This window comes from Lygodium microphyllum, chromosome 17 (genome assembly GCF_053477565.2).
Source record: "Lygodium microphyllum isolate KBCC chromosome 17, Lygodium_microphyllum_v1.1.10, whole genome shotgun sequence".
NCBI lineage: Eukaryota > Viridiplantae > Streptophyta > Polypodiopsida > Schizaeales > Lygodiaceae > Lygodium > Lygodium microphyllum.
In genome coordinates this window covers 39,220,068-39,235,759 of record NC_141151.1, presented here as the reverse complement: position 1 = coordinate 39,235,759, position 15,692 = coordinate 39,220,068, and the positions used below count along the sequence as shown (strand labels likewise).

Here is a 15,692-nt window from a genome sequence, read left to right as displayed (position 1 = left end):
TTGAGTCCTGTGCTTGACAGATTTCGTGGAGCTGGAGGGAGCCTTTGTCGCGGTATCAACGCTTCTTGTGGCCCTATCCAGGTGATATCTTTCCTTTATGAGTACTGTGTTTTGTTGTTATATGTGTTTGTGTACTTGTTAAAGGGGTTTCTCGTTTCTTGTTGGGGACCGGCGTCTAAGGCATGAAGTCCCGAGGTTTTGGTTTAGTATGTTTGAGGGAGATCTGAGTAGTCGTTGCCTTCTGTAAAGACATTGTCAGGCATTGGAAGACCTGTTTCAGTAGGGAGTCCTAGTGACCCTGTTCTGCTAGCTGTCCAGGGGTTCTTGTTAGTTGTGAGACAGTTAGAGAAGCCTGCCAGGAGAAAAATGATTATGATAAAAAGGGAAAGAAACCCTGAATATCTAACAAGATAATAAATATAGATACAAAGGTGTGTAAAAAGGGGTTCTAACCCCTGCCAAAGAAGAAAAGAAAGAAAAATCTTAGAAGCAGTTGATCATTGCCTTGAAAAGGCCTAGTAGGTTCCTGGGGACAAGTCAGACCCGAGGCCGATGCCTTGTCTTCCTAGGGGTGGCTTCTTGCTAGGAAAAAAATGAAGGACGGTTGGAACGAAAATCAAAGTGAGCGTCAAAAAAGGATTAAGTGTCGCCTTGCGAGGGCTTGGTAGGTTCTTAGGTGCCGAGACAGGTCCTGAGGCCGATGCCCTGTTCTCCTTGGGTCATTACGCTCGGCTCCCTCCTTTTTACATGCCCAAGTATGTCAATAAAATAAGGGAAAAAAAAACCCTAAGAGAAGAAGCAATGTGTTAAAGCAAATAATTCTTGATCAGGCTATAGGAGTCCTCGCCTAGTAGGAGCTCCTAGTTATGTTGTCCTTAGTTAGGTAGGCAGTTCAGACCACCACTTAGGACGACCTCTTTGATAGTTCTTTTTAGTTTGGCCGTGTTGAAGCAGTTGTTTAGTGACTAGCTTCGGATCTTCTATTAGATTATGCTAGGCCTACTCCTTGTGGATGTCATGCCTTGGTTTTGGCAGGGGGTAGAGTGAGTATTGTATTGAGTTTTATAGTATATCTATTTTGTATCAGCTTGATGCTTCTATTGGCTATTTATGTGCAGATATGTTCGTGGATTCGACAGGCTGAGTCGCCCTATCCCGTGGTCACCAATGAGACTGGAATTTTGGTGCCAAGAAGTGCTTAAAAATAGCTAAAAATTACGAATATCAAGGAAAAAATATTCAACGTCGAAGGCGGCGGCTCGATCTAGGACGATTTTAAGCGCCAAAGTGCTTTAAAGGCGCCCGAGCGACACTTGTTGATTTTTCATAATTTTTCAGACAGTCGTGCAAGTTGACATGAGTTACCAGTCAATGCGGGATGCCAAGCTGGACGCCCAAGATTTTTCAGAGCTCAATTCCGAGTCCAGACGGGGAAAAAGCCAAGAAATGGTCAAGATTTGAAAGGGTGGCCACAACATGGACCAAAGGGGGGGTGCCCTTTGGGAGAATTTTAACCCCCCAACCAAAAGGCATGCATTTTCTAGATGAAACAAATCATGGGATGAGGAAAAAAACGTGGCCAGCAACAACGCCGAATTTTGCGCCATGAGAGGATGGGAGGCATCATGGTTATTACACACACCCTGCCTAATGGATTATGGGGCTTCATTCCCCTCTGTCTGTGGACTTTATCTCATATCTTTGCTCCTCCAATGGTGGCCTGAATGCTGAGATGGAAATCTAGTCTTTCTCTCTCCTCCCTCTCTCTCCCCTAAAGGCAGATTCATGTGGTGAAGAGAAAGAAGAAGAATGGATGATGGATGCTTGTCCAATGAAGACCGGATTGCTCCGTGGTGCAAGAAGATTGAAGATTGCTCATTGTGGGCTGTCATGAGCATTAATGGTGGCTGAAAATCAGTCCCGAGATATGGCAAATAAAAACCCGCAACCCGCAAAGAACGGTAATCTCATTTTTACAAAGGAAAATGGTATTTTTATGCAATTTGCTTCATGAATACTTGTTCCCATGAGATAATTATGCATTATAATCGTGTTTGCAATGTCTTTCAACTGTTTATGCTCAGAAAATCAGAAAATCACAAGTGTTGTGGATGAAATTAATAGTGTAAAACCCGTAAAACATACAAAATAGGGGGAAATTGGGTGTTTTTGAGATATCAATGAAAAATATAATAAGACACACCAACTAAACTTGTGTTTTGCTGCAAATGAACCTAAGGGCCACATCCCACAACTCATTTTGAATTTTCAGTCATTTAATATTGCAAAAAATGTAAGAAAAATAGGAAAAAACTACTAAAAATAGGGAAAAAATAGATTTTGAGTGTCGAAAATTAAGGAAAAATAAGATTCATGTTTATGGATGTATGGGGGGTTTGAAGTATAAGGTTTGGCCTTAGTTCAGCCCTACCTTTATGTTTCAGTGAGTTTTTATGGCTTTTTATGCAATAAAAATGTGGAAAATGAACCCTAAATCTATGCACGATGCACAACCTAAACGGGTGAGGGGGTTAGAGTGTATGAAAGGTGTTTAAATGCTGAATGAAATGATGAAAAGCTTTCTAGTTTCTATGCATATCATATAGATCAGTCGTTAATTAAAATTAAGAACCTAGTAGCACGAGGGCTTCTCATGTGCTAGGTTCATGCAACGCCGTATACGAGCGATAGTTAAAAGCATTGAAGGAAATTTTTTCCACATGTGCACTAAGGCTGATTTTCTTAATTGTTTGAGCACATGGACATTCACAATTTGCATGAAGCATGAAACTTAAAAGGTATCAAATAATACCTCCTAGATGCATGGCAATTGCTTTCTAGAGGAATATGACCAACGTTGAGTAAGTAAGGTTATCCCAAGCTGTAAGCTAGGCATTGGGTCTAGGGGAAAGAAAGTGAAGAAGCATGGTATATCTCCTGAAAATATGCAAATCATAAAAGAGAGAAATTTGTGTGCAATAATGTGTTATATATGTTTAGCGACGCATCGAGGGGCCAATCCCCAAGGTGTAGGAGAGTCGCAGTGAGGTAGCGGCATTCAGCCACCGTTGGAGGACCTCATATGTTTGTACTTCGTGCTATTTGGCAATGTGTTGGGACTCCCTCTGAGGAGTGTTAATTGGGTTAGAGTTGGACTACGATACGTGATACAAACACAAGATGTTAAGGAAGATTATGTATGTGTCATCCACACTCCTAGCCGCGAGGCCGTGGGGTTGTTGAGCGCATGATAGAGGTCCGGCTAGTGTATGAGCCAGTGCCGGTCCGTTTTAGGTCCCATATATATATATATATATATATATATAAGAGAAGAGAGAAGGGAGATGTAGAATGTATGCAAGAGAGGAAGAGAGAGTTTTGAGTTGTGCATGCGTGCATGTGTGTGCGTGAAGTAAGCTTAAAAAGAGGGAGAGAGAGGGAGGGGGGGGGGGGGATTTTGAGTGTGAGAGAATGAGTGAATGAGTGAATGAGAGTAAGAAAAAGTAATATTGAGTGAGAGAGGGGGAGGAAATTTTGACTGTGAGAGAATGAGTGAATGAGAGTAAGACAAAGTAATATTGAATGAAAGTAATATTTGACGCTAGATTTTCATTGAGCTTGCAACGTGATCTCGCTCGCTCTCTTTCGCTCTCTCTCAAAAATGTTTGCGAAAAATGCCGCGCTTGGGTTTTCCCTTATTTACCCCCTTTGCCTAAGTTCCATAAGTTGCTTCCCCCCAAAGTCACACATCATGTCAGTTGCAAAATAGACTTAACAAGTTCTACTCCTAACTTAACCACAAAGTTTAATTCTCGATACTTAAAACTTCTTGTAAAATATGTCAGTGTACTGATTAAGTCACCCATAATCATATCTTGTTATGTCCTATAGGTAGTGTATACAACTTTACAAGGTACGGTAATCATCTACTTTGAGACCTTAGACCAAAATTCCCGTATTACAATGCATCTATCTCCATGTTTAAAAGTACATGTATCTTTGCGGGATTTACAAAGCATTTATCTACATGGGAAAGTTGTGGGGAATTCAACAACGATGAAAACCCCAAACTGTAGTCTAAGCAAGGATGACAAACCATGATATCTTAACCTAGATATCTCAACTATGAGAGCTACTTCTTTCTCCGACTACTGAGGATAAAGAAATAGATAACAATGGAAAAGGGAAAGGAATAACACAACCATTGAATAATGAAGCTTCATGAATCATTGGTGAAGAGAAAAGAACCAACATAAAGCATATCTTTTTTGCAAAGTAATAATGCAACTATTGACTAATAAAGCTTCATGAATCATTGGTGAAGAGAAAAGAACCAACATAAAGCATATATTTTCTATCTATGAAAGAAGAAGTGGCAAAGAAGAAAAGCAAGAGCTCCTTGAAAAGGTGCTAATGCCTATTAGGTGCATGCAAGGCTAGGGGGAACCAGCTCACAGTTACAGGCACAAATCCTGCGACTCCTTTACTTATTAGGCAAGAAGATTTCTGGTTTGTACAACTTGCAAACGTGGAAGATTGGAAACAATAGGAGCCACTAATTGAGGAAACCAACAAAGGGAAATTTGCTCACATACCAAAGAATTCATGCAAGATTAGTTCTGCAGATAGCATTCTATATTATTACACCTCACAAGATCTGACAGATTTTTTGGTCAATTTGTACACTTAGTTGCCAGATAGCAAACAAATGTTGAACTGCTCTTTACAAAGGATTCAGGGGAAGTACCGTTTATATGATTATTGATACCTGAAGGAAGCCCTCAATGTGAGGATCCTTCCAACTAATGTACAAGGGAGTCAAAATCTTTCTGTACGTTCGTGGTTTCATAATCTGCTCTTACAATTGTGTTAAGGAAGCTCTCAATGCAAGGTAACTTCCAAATTATGTAAAAGGGGTCATAATCTGTTTACACATTTGTGGTTTCATGTAGACAGAATCAGAACACAGATTTCTCACTTGGCTGGCACTGGATGCCTGGAAGACTGCCATTTTTAGTGTTAACTGATCCAGCACAACCTCGGTGCTGCCTTTCAACTTGCTGCTAGAAGTCCAATTTTGTTACTGTTTCTGGCTACATCCATGCTAGTCCCCTAACATGGCATAGTCCATGCTGTTCATCCCCCATTTAATGAATGTTTCAGCATGAGTTGATAGCATATCTGCTGCTCCTCAACAATGTACAGTTGGGCACCATTAAGTACAAAATATACAGTGGTTACAGAAGGGAGAGCCTGAGTGCATGTATGGACTTGTTTCATGCAATCCGACTGTTGAGCAGAATGATTGTATCACTGCTTAGATGACCTTCATGAGATTAGTAGGTAGCTCTTCGATATTTTTACCTACAAACTGCTTACAGCTGTGCAGCACTGCACAGTGGAAAGAACTTGCATTGTCCAAAAATACAAAGTGTCCTCCCTTAAAAGACACCAAAAAGGATGGCACTATGAAATTTATATCTTTTTTGAGTGTGGACTGAGCAGAACAGAAACACTTCCACAAATTAGAACACCACATTTGTTTGAAAATGATTACTGTAGAACTAAAGGCCAAGAGTTACATGTTAACATTTTGAGACAAACAGAAAATGGTCTTGCTTCTGGTAGGTTACTTACCCTTGGGACTCTAATAATCTCATTAAAGACCTTCATTTTACTGCAAGCAACCTCTGCTCCCTTGTAGTTCATCCAATCATTTACGCCATAGATAAATGAAGTTGGCACTTTCCAATCAGGTGCACTGGCAAACCATCAAAAAAAGAGAGTTAGAACTTCAGTCAACCTATAACATGCATGAATTACTTGCAAATTACAATCTATCCCAATGGATCTACCTTTCATATTATCCTTACACAACACAAACTCACCATGTCAAGAGTGGTGTTCTTGGATATGGAAGTGCTCCATATGAAAAAATGTATTTGAGGCAGAGCTCTCCACTGACTTTGCCAGCTGATATATGGTATATAAGATCTGCACACCATTATTTCATTTATAGACTTACTAGCCAAAAAAGGGAGCCAAAAAGCTACTGGACGATGCAAACATGCCTAAATACTAACCAGTGAACAATCGGATTTCTTCATTAGTCAAGACATCCCCTGGACAAAGAGTTCCAAACTGTTTCCCAGTGTAATTCTTGACCAAGTCAGGGCCCCAGCGACCAAGTATCCTGCAGAAAGCATGCAATTCAGATAAAATGTCTTGAACCTGTTGCATTTTGGATTTTAGGTATTCACAATGCATGTACACTACACTTATAAAAAAAAAACAGTGTTCAATCTGTTCAGAGGTATGAATTACTGATCACGATCTTTGAAAATGCAAAAAGATTTCACTTGATTCTTATATCCAGCATCTCATATTTTAACACTGCTAGTGTAGAAAGTGACCAGACAACTTATTCCTTACCTTCAGGCACCTCAAATGTATGAGCACTATCCAAGACACTGTTCCTTGATCACCTTCCCCCATTCAGACCCCTCAATTGACAAATGGCATCACACAAAGAGTGATGAAACCAAAACAAACACACCCCATAAAATTGTGTGAATTTGACCACACAATGTTTGAACCACTACAAGAGCCAGTACCACTGACTGACTTGTTTAACCTAGGAAATGATTCGACACTGCACCAGGATCCCCATGTGTTGAACTCTCTCTACAAACTGAGCCCTCGGAATATCACCATTAACTAGATAGAAACTAGGCCAGAACTCTCATGTCAAACTTTCATGTTCTTTTACTGCACACAAAATTTTGACTGTAGCTACACATCTCTGCATTCCTGTTCAAGCCACCTCTTATTCCAGAAAAGCATGAATTTCCAAACAGAAGATCAAGCACCATGAGTACAAGCCGGCATGCTCACATTCAAGTTTATCTGACCAGCCGTTGTGGAGTCAAGTTGCAGTTCCAGAGTTTACTCAAAAGACTTGATGCAACCTTTGAAAACCCTTCCTCTTTGGCCTCATGATCTGACTGCACTGTGAAACCCGCTGGACCCACCAATACTAAATGCTGAACATGTTCTGAATGCTGTTCAAAGAAGCCACAAAAAACAATCACTCAACTTTTAAGAGATTGGAAAACTAGCTTGTGCTACGACAATCTCAACTATATTGTACCATAAAAGCATTGCTGTTAACAAAAACCACAAATGACAAAAGAGGTAGTGGAGCTTTCTCACCTTCAAAGCGTACCTTGATGCAATATAACCCCCAAAAGAATGACCCAACAGTATGAAGTTTTCGAGCTTTTTAGCATTCCGCCAGTCCTCAAAGGAATCAACAAACCATGCTTCAGTTTCTGTTTCAACATTGAAGAAATCAATCAGGAATTCGCATACCAATTCTACTGCCCCGTCTACTTCTCAATCTCTCTGAGTTTTAATGCACAATATACCATGAAACTATATCTTAATTCAGAAATGATAATCCTTCATATGGAGGCTATCAAAACTGTATAGAGAGTAAAACCCATGATCCAAAGTTACAGAATTTGTTTGGTTATTTCAGAACAAACTTGGCGTAACTCAACCTCCAGTAAACTCCTTGTGTGGAAAAGGAGGGTCGAGTGCTGTAGTGCTAAAGATTATATAATCATGATCTATGTAATCTTAATCAGCTTCTTCATGGATACAGAGGATCATATAAGAGCCTGGATCCTATGATGGCAATAGCATTTTGTAACACCAGCACTGAGAAATTTCAAAGGTATGTAGCAAGCTCCAATCTGACCACAAAGTTGGACGGAGATCATAGCATCTTCATTCCATTGTGAAGAAAAACAGACAAGTCATTGCAGACCTTTATCAGTGATTATACATCACTCATTTTGGACTCAGTGATATGTGGCATACAAACCCACATTTATATATCCATATAGAATATTATCCTAAACACCTGTCATTTTAACAAATAGCACTCTAGCACATGCTTGAATCATATACAAGTCACACAGTCACATAGCATTCAGTAGCAACCATGCAAACTGAAATGCAAATTAATTTACATTAAAACTGATAATCTTCTGAGCACCATATTCATATACAAACATCAAAAGTCAAAAACTGGGAGTACTCTCAATTTATGCAGAAGGCTTTACTACACACTACCTTCAGTGCTTTTGCAGTAAAAGTCGGGCCGACTTGAACCCCCATATCTGGAATTTGATTGTAGTGCACCCAAGTTAACTGAATATTCAGGAGAGTTGGGTACATCATGAAGTTTAGTTTATGAGCAGCACACAAAGTAAGTAAACAGTTTCTCAGTATGCGGATATCCTGAGGCCAGGTAAGATGATCAGTTAGAGACATTGATGTGCCTATGTAATAGATGTCATGAAGACAAAGCAAATGCTTACCCAAGCTGATCTATGGCAATGATGTGGAAGTGACTGGCAAGAGCATCGAAATTGCGGAAGAAGAACCCCAGTGATGCTCCGTAGCCATGTAGCATGACAAGAGTGGGTGCATCTTTTGACTTGTTATGGATTGTAACTGTGTTAATGTATCTGGATTCAGACCGCCTCGGATGTGTTGCTGGTCCTGAGCCAATGTTGACATGCTCTTGAGTGTATGGAGTCCTGCGATCATTATGCAAAAGAACAAAGCCTGAAATGTGTCTGGTATGCGATCTATGACAGCCATTAAGAGATGATCAAAGCAGAGCCTATCACATTGGGAAAGTATAATAACCAGATGATTAAACAACAAAATGAACTACGAGATATTCGAAAAACTGCAAGATTAAGCTCAAACTCACTTCACCAATGACAGCAGCCTACGTTCTGATGCGACAATTTCTTCTTTGGATGTGGGAATCCATCTCAGAATATGCTGCGACGACTTACTGGGACCTGACCACAAATTAGGAGGGGTCAAAACGTTATCTGCGACGCTGTTGATTACAGACTTCAGGACAGTCCCTTGGGACTTAGCTAAAGACGAAAGAAAACGCATGGCTTGGCTCATTAAACTCTGGTGTTCGAACCGGGATTCTAACAGAGAGTGAGAAGGCAATAGCTTGTGCGATGATTCAAGTAATCAACGAGAACGCAGAACCAGACGCTTAAAAAATGGAGATAATCCAATATCATCAGCTATGTCGGACAATTGGCGGGAGGGGAGAGACGGAACCTTCGTGCCATGGCCGACCCAGTAGCAGCGATCAAACTTCTCTCTCTCTCGTTCTGAACAGTCGGGCATCGCCATGCACACTAGTTGTGTGTGTGTGTGTGTATGCCTGAAATACATCCGGTGATGAATCCAAAGCTTCCAAGAGGAGGCAAAGTTTGGGTTGAGAGTGTTTACTAGTAGAGGTGACGAGAAAATAATTTTATTTAGAGAAAACACAATTGGCATATATATATATATATATATATATATATATATATAACATAAAGGTACAATTGAAAACATACTAGCATATATACATAGCTCGGCGAAAATTTCATGTTGTTAAGTATTCAGTTCGTTCGAGAAAAGGACTAAGAAGCGCACATCGATTGAGACATTGATCCTTAGAAGTTGCAAGATACAATCAAACATTCAAGATTTGGTTGAGAAAGGTCAACAATAGGAAACAACATAATAATGATCATCATATTGAAGATCTTCAACCTGGTTGAGAAATCTGACAAATCAAAACTTAAACAATAATTTACTTTTAATTTTCCTAATTTATGTATGGAGAAATGTCATCTAAACCTCATCATTATGGCATAGGACAAGCCATAAATAATATGAACAATAATACCAAATTATACTATCATAGTGTGCATGCAAGGAACCACTAGGCCACTTAATCATGCCTTCATTCTATTGCATGAAGTTGCCTGCACAAGTCAACATTGCGACAAGGAAAGTGAGTTATCATGCTACCACATGCTAACTTCACTTCAGTTGCTTATCCTTCCCTAAGCATTATGGTTGGAGGACACTAGGATTATCTTTTCCCCCCTTTTTTCTATCTCCCTCCCTCAAGTATTGGGGCTGGAGCACATTAGGATTCTCCCTTTTCCCCTTTTTTCTATCTCCCTTGTTTATTCTTCCCTCACGTATTCAAAGTTTGAGGACATTAGAATGGTCTTGTGTGTGTGTGTGTGTGTGTGTGTGTGTGTGTGTGTGTGTGTGTGTGTGTGTGTGTGTGTGTGTGTGTGTGTGTGTGTGTGTGTGTGTGTGTGTGTGTGTGTGTGTGTGTGTGTGTGTGTGTGTGTGTGTGTGTGTGTGTGTGTGTGTGTGTGTGTGTGTGTGTGTGTGTGTGTGTGTGTGCGCGCGCGTGCGCGCGCCAAACTAACCCACCCAACTTGTAGGCATGCTATATTGCAATATAGAGTACTAATAAAGACTAACAAAAAATGTTAATATGAGGCTTACAAAATATTTAACATCAACATTGGAAATAACTATATATAATTCCACCTTGCAACGAAGTAAAATGGTCGTGTTGCCTTAAGTTGTGATATTGCATCTGGCTAAACCCAATGATCTCTTGTTGCAAACTTTAGTCCTTAAGACAATATTGTATACTAGTCACTATACCAATGCATGGACTGGATTTCGTTTTGCATCTTGAAGGTGTAATTCTTTGGGAAGTCAATGACACATATCATCACATCATGTGACAAATTCCTCAAGCATTCTTTAAATTGAGAACCCTACCAATCACTTCAAAAGTTATGGGGGATAAACACATTCAAATGCTAAAAACCTTAATCTTTTTTTTTTTTCTTCTCCACTATAATAGTCTACCAAGAATCAAATGAAAGTACAACATACATAACATACAAGCAGTCCATAATGTGAACATGCTAACTAGTAAGATGACTAAATAGATATCTTATAGCTCAGTGCCGAGGGGGTTTAAATGAAAGGCCTTAATCATAGGGATTGAATAAGAAGAGTCACAAAGAAGAGAGATAAAAAATCTCCAAAAGAAATAATGTATTATGCAATAATAGAGACATAAGAAATATTGAAAACCTAACTATAGGAGAGGTAATTTGATCAAGACCTTATACAACATACATGAATCAAATTCAAACTAATTTGAGACTATATTTTAAAATAATTTTACTAAGACAATAGCTCAACCTAAGAAGAGGCCTCAGAAATACCCTTATGCATCAATCCAATTCTTGTATACATGATTCAAAATCAAGACATGGACCCCTTTTTCAACAACAAAACCCGTATATGCATAGATTTAATTCAAGACAAAACAACTTGCATAAATCAAAAAGCTTTGTGTTGGAGGTTTCAGATGACACGTATTTCAATCTAAAATCAATCTTGTATTAAGACCTTCAACAAAAATCTAGAAATCTTCAAATCTATCCATTATGTCTCAACAAGATAGCTACATGTGAGAGAAGGCACCCGAATCAAGAGAGCTTTGATTGCCAAAGCCATGGAGGACTGTAGCATTTATCTTGTATACCTTGTGTAATAGCAATAGTCTGCTATAAATAAGTCCATAAAAGGTCTCCAAGGACTCTCTCTCTACAAGCTTCATTCTCTCTTGGTGTTACCCTGCTTGAGTTGCATCTCTTTATGAACAAAAAACCATGAGATATCTCCCTTTTCCTTCACATTTTTTATCAACAAATTTCCTCCAGAGATGGCACCCCTATTCTCCTTGAAGTTGCGCTAAATTCTCTATTCCTATTCGTGTCCAATTTCAACATAGAAGTGGTCAAATGAAAATTATGTAAGTTGTTGCCTTGAAAAAACTTTGCACAGCCTATTGTCCCTGCATGTAGTCCACATCATACATAAAGCTTCATAAACATGCTTGCTCACTTCGTTACCAAACCCTGCATGCCTATTCTTTAGGTATAAAAATACACCCTGAATATGCTATCCATCATTAGAAGATCCCCGATTAGCACTAGATCTTAGAGCATAGATATTATCCAAAAACTACTAACTGTAGTAACATACTTTGCAGCATGTATATACATTGCTTTAAGACCTATATATACATTACTCATAACTTCTTCCAAAGACACTCTTTGGGTGAAATGGCCACAAAGTAAGTTTCTATATGCATTCCATGAGCGTAGGCAAAGCCACATCATTTATCCATGATCAATATCAACTCACCATTTTCCGTTTTTATACAAAATTTTGATCCTTATATTGATCTATGACCCATGATTAATAAGTGCAATACATGGAGTGTCAAGCTCCCTAGTCTCCACAATTGTCTTTGTCATCGCTTGATCCCAATGATTTCAAGTGTATGAATTATACTTGAAATCTCATCATCATTACAATACATTTGCCTCACTCCCCTTTGTGTATTGCTACAATTTATCGATCTTTTAGCCACTATATCTATTGTTGCACCTTCAGCCATCACATTTACAGCATCAACATATATCTAAAACAACACATGTATCATCCTCATAGTCCACTAGTATGGCATGCAAACCAAATTCTTCTTTTTACACCATGACATTTGTTGCTTCCCCAAGAAACTGTCATTTTCTTTTTAATGATATCAATATTTTTTAAATGAAATTCTCTTTTTACCATTCCAAGCACTTCTCCAAGAGTAAACTCAACCTTGTTATTTAAGATGCACTCTTCAAGTACTTTCTTCAATTCAATTGTTGTATCAATATTTGACTCTAGTTTGTATCGTGGCTATTTTCTCTTTTTCTTTCCATCCTGATTTTTCTCTTTAAACTCATCTTCCATTACATGCTCTCGAGTAGGCCTAGTGAATCCCCTAGGCTTATCCAGATTTCCATGAGTCACTCTCTTAGAACTACTTATATTATCCTTATTCGTTTTCCTTTTCTCTTTGACAATCACATTCAGACTCTAAGTCCTGCCAAGATAGGTATAAGTTGAAATGGATATATATCATAGTCTCTTCCCTCGTGCAGAGGAGTGTCACATCAAATGTAGTGATGAAAGAATCCCTCTCAAGTTGAACCCTTAAGGGTTGTGGTCCACCACTTTTCATCAAAGCTTTGCAAGCTTAAGTTGCAAGTTGCACGTAACCAACTTGTCCATAACATCATCTTTAATAGAAGGTGCAGTCATAGACAAAGGTTGTCTCACTACAAGCTCTGTCACCTTATCAGAGGCTGTAGGCATAATCCCAACACGTAATTTGGCCCTTCTTATTTTCCTCTTAATAAGCACAGAGATAACAACTTTTATATTCAACTATCTATTTTTAAAATCATTTATGTCATCTTATCTTCCAAAGTCTCCTCCAAGCTCACTTACAAGGTAGGATCTGCAACTAGCAAAAAACTCTATCTTTTGAGTCTCCAAAGCCTATTCCTTAGCAATGTCCAACTAATCATACCTATACTCAAACTTGTGCAATAACTCTTTGGTTGGTTGCAAGAACTTTATTAGGGCTTGGTAATCCACTCCATGAAAGTCATGTGAGTAACCAAGCATGTGTCCTCAATGAAAATTTCTTCTCTTAATGCTTTCATGAACTCATCCCAATCTAGATCTTTCATATACAACTCAATGGTGCATGTTTTCAAATCATGTGTTGTGAGTCATAAAAAATCATGACTCCAATTGCTTTCAACTATCCCAAAGAAAGCCATCTTTTTTGCATACATCTTGATATAGATTGAAACATTTAGACCATTAAAGAATTTCAACTGGCTTTAATGACCTGCAAAGCTCTAATGACATGACTCCAATCACTTTCAATTATCCCAAAGAAAGCCATCTTTTTTGTATACATCTTTAGATAGGTTGAAACATTCAGTCCATTAATCAATTTCAAGTGGCTTTTAACGGCCTGGAAAGCTTTACTGACAATATATTCATGCTCTATAGATGTTTGCAGCCACTGTTGTTGCTGCTATTGTTGTTGCAATAACTATCTTACTTCATAAGAAGAACCTGTAGAAGATCCCCTAGCCTCACCCATCTTGTAAATGTTTAGACAATAGACTCGCCAAATGTTGGTCACCAAATGTTGGGGGAGAGGGGAATTAAGTGAAATGCCTTAATCATAGAGATTCAATAAGAAGATCATAGAGAAGAGAGATAAGAAATCTCTAAAAAAAAGAATGTATTCTCTACAATAGAAACACAAGAAATATCAGAAACCCAGCTATAAAAGACTCTTTGATTCGCATCCTATACAACATACACGAATCCAATTGAGACAAGTTTGAGATGATAGCTCAAGGTAATATCACTGAGATGATAGATTAGAAATACCCTACATGCATCAATCCAATTGCTATATATGATCCAAAATCAAAACTTAGAACCCTTTTCTAGGAATAAACCTCGTATATACATTGATTTCATTTAAGGCAAAGCAGCCAGTATAAATCCAAAGCTTTATGTTGGAGCTTTCAAAAGACACTTATTTTAGACTAAAATAAACTCTTGCATCAAGATCTTTAGTACTAAATCAAGAAATATTCACATTTTTCCATATTATGTCTTATCGGAATAGCTACATGCAAGAGAAGGCACCCGAATATCAAGAGAGCTCCAACTGCTAAAGCTATGGATTGCAGTATTGAGCATATATACCCTATATTAAATAGTGATCTATTGTAGATTAGTCCATAAAGATCTCCAAAAACAATCTCTCTTTTTAAAGCTTTGCTCTCTCTTAGTATTACCTTGCTATGAGCATCTTCTCTTCACGAACATAAAACATGAGATATCTCCCTTTTTCTTCACATTTTTTATCAACAAATTCCATGCAAATGACACTCCTATTCTCCTTTAAATTGTCTCGAATTCCTTACCCTTATTTACATCTGATTTTATTTTAAAAATCCATTCTTAAAGTCTCCAAAAGCATAAATTAAGGCTAGCTAAAACTCTTCTTGTGTAAAGTGTCCTAAAGATATCTAAACTTAAGCATGAACCACATAAATTTGTCAAGTAACATAAAGAAGAGTAAAGTTCTATTGAGCATGTAAGCCTCTTGTTAAATCTTCATGTTTAGTCAGTGAACTAACTCAACTCCTCATATAGGCAACCCAATAAGTGTCAATAGGCATATAATTAAACTCCCCATAAAGGCAGACTCTTTCATTGTTTCATCCACTGGGACATGATACCGCATGACATCAAGTAGGTGGACTAACATATGTCTAGTTTTATAAAGTATCACTAGAATCATATTAATAATATGAATGCAAAAATGGTCATCTAGTTATGTGAGTGTTAGCTCATGTTGAGCTTGACATCTCAAATAAGCTTTGAAATCATCAAAGCTTTATTGCTCCTAGGGCATTGGTAAAGATAGCTAAAACCTACTCCTATGTGCTCACATATGTGAGATTAATGTCACCTACCAAGACCCAATGGTAATGAACCTCAATGTGTTTCATGCATGCATGGAATGTTGGGTTCCTCATAAAAGATACCATAACCCAATGTGGCCTCTGAGTATCACAAAATATACCTTACACTCTCCAAATGAGGCTTATGAAGCACCTACATAAACTGACTCTCCAAACCAATTGTGTAGTTATAATCTTGCCTTATGATAGTAATGAAAATAAAACTTTACACCATTTTCCTACATATTGTAGAATCTTCCAATGTCTCACTCACATTAACACTTACCTTCATATTTTAATTCAATGGCACTAAGATTGTATTACAATAAGGGATACCATACTTCATTAACATATCTAAGATGTACTACC

At 38.3% G+C, this 15,692-nt stretch overlaps 1 protein-coding gene across 1 annotated transcript; it reads right to left on the bottom strand.

Moving 5' to 3' along the window:
• Positions 1-4,678: 4,678 nt before the first annotated feature.
• On the bottom strand, positions 4,679-8,985 carry LOC148021801 (putative 1-acylglycerol-3-phosphate O-acyltransferase). The gene is given in 9 exon segments (XM_087696756.1): positions 4,679-5,440; positions 5,638-5,761; positions 5,889-5,994; positions 6,084-6,193; positions 6,895-7,061; positions 7,213-7,331; positions 8,140-8,186; positions 8,388-8,609; positions 8,789-8,985. Coding segments are annotated over 9 exon segments (1,215 nt in total). The 3' UTR covers positions 4,679-5,317.
• Between the last annotated feature and the right edge of the window lie 6,707 nt (positions 8,986-15,692).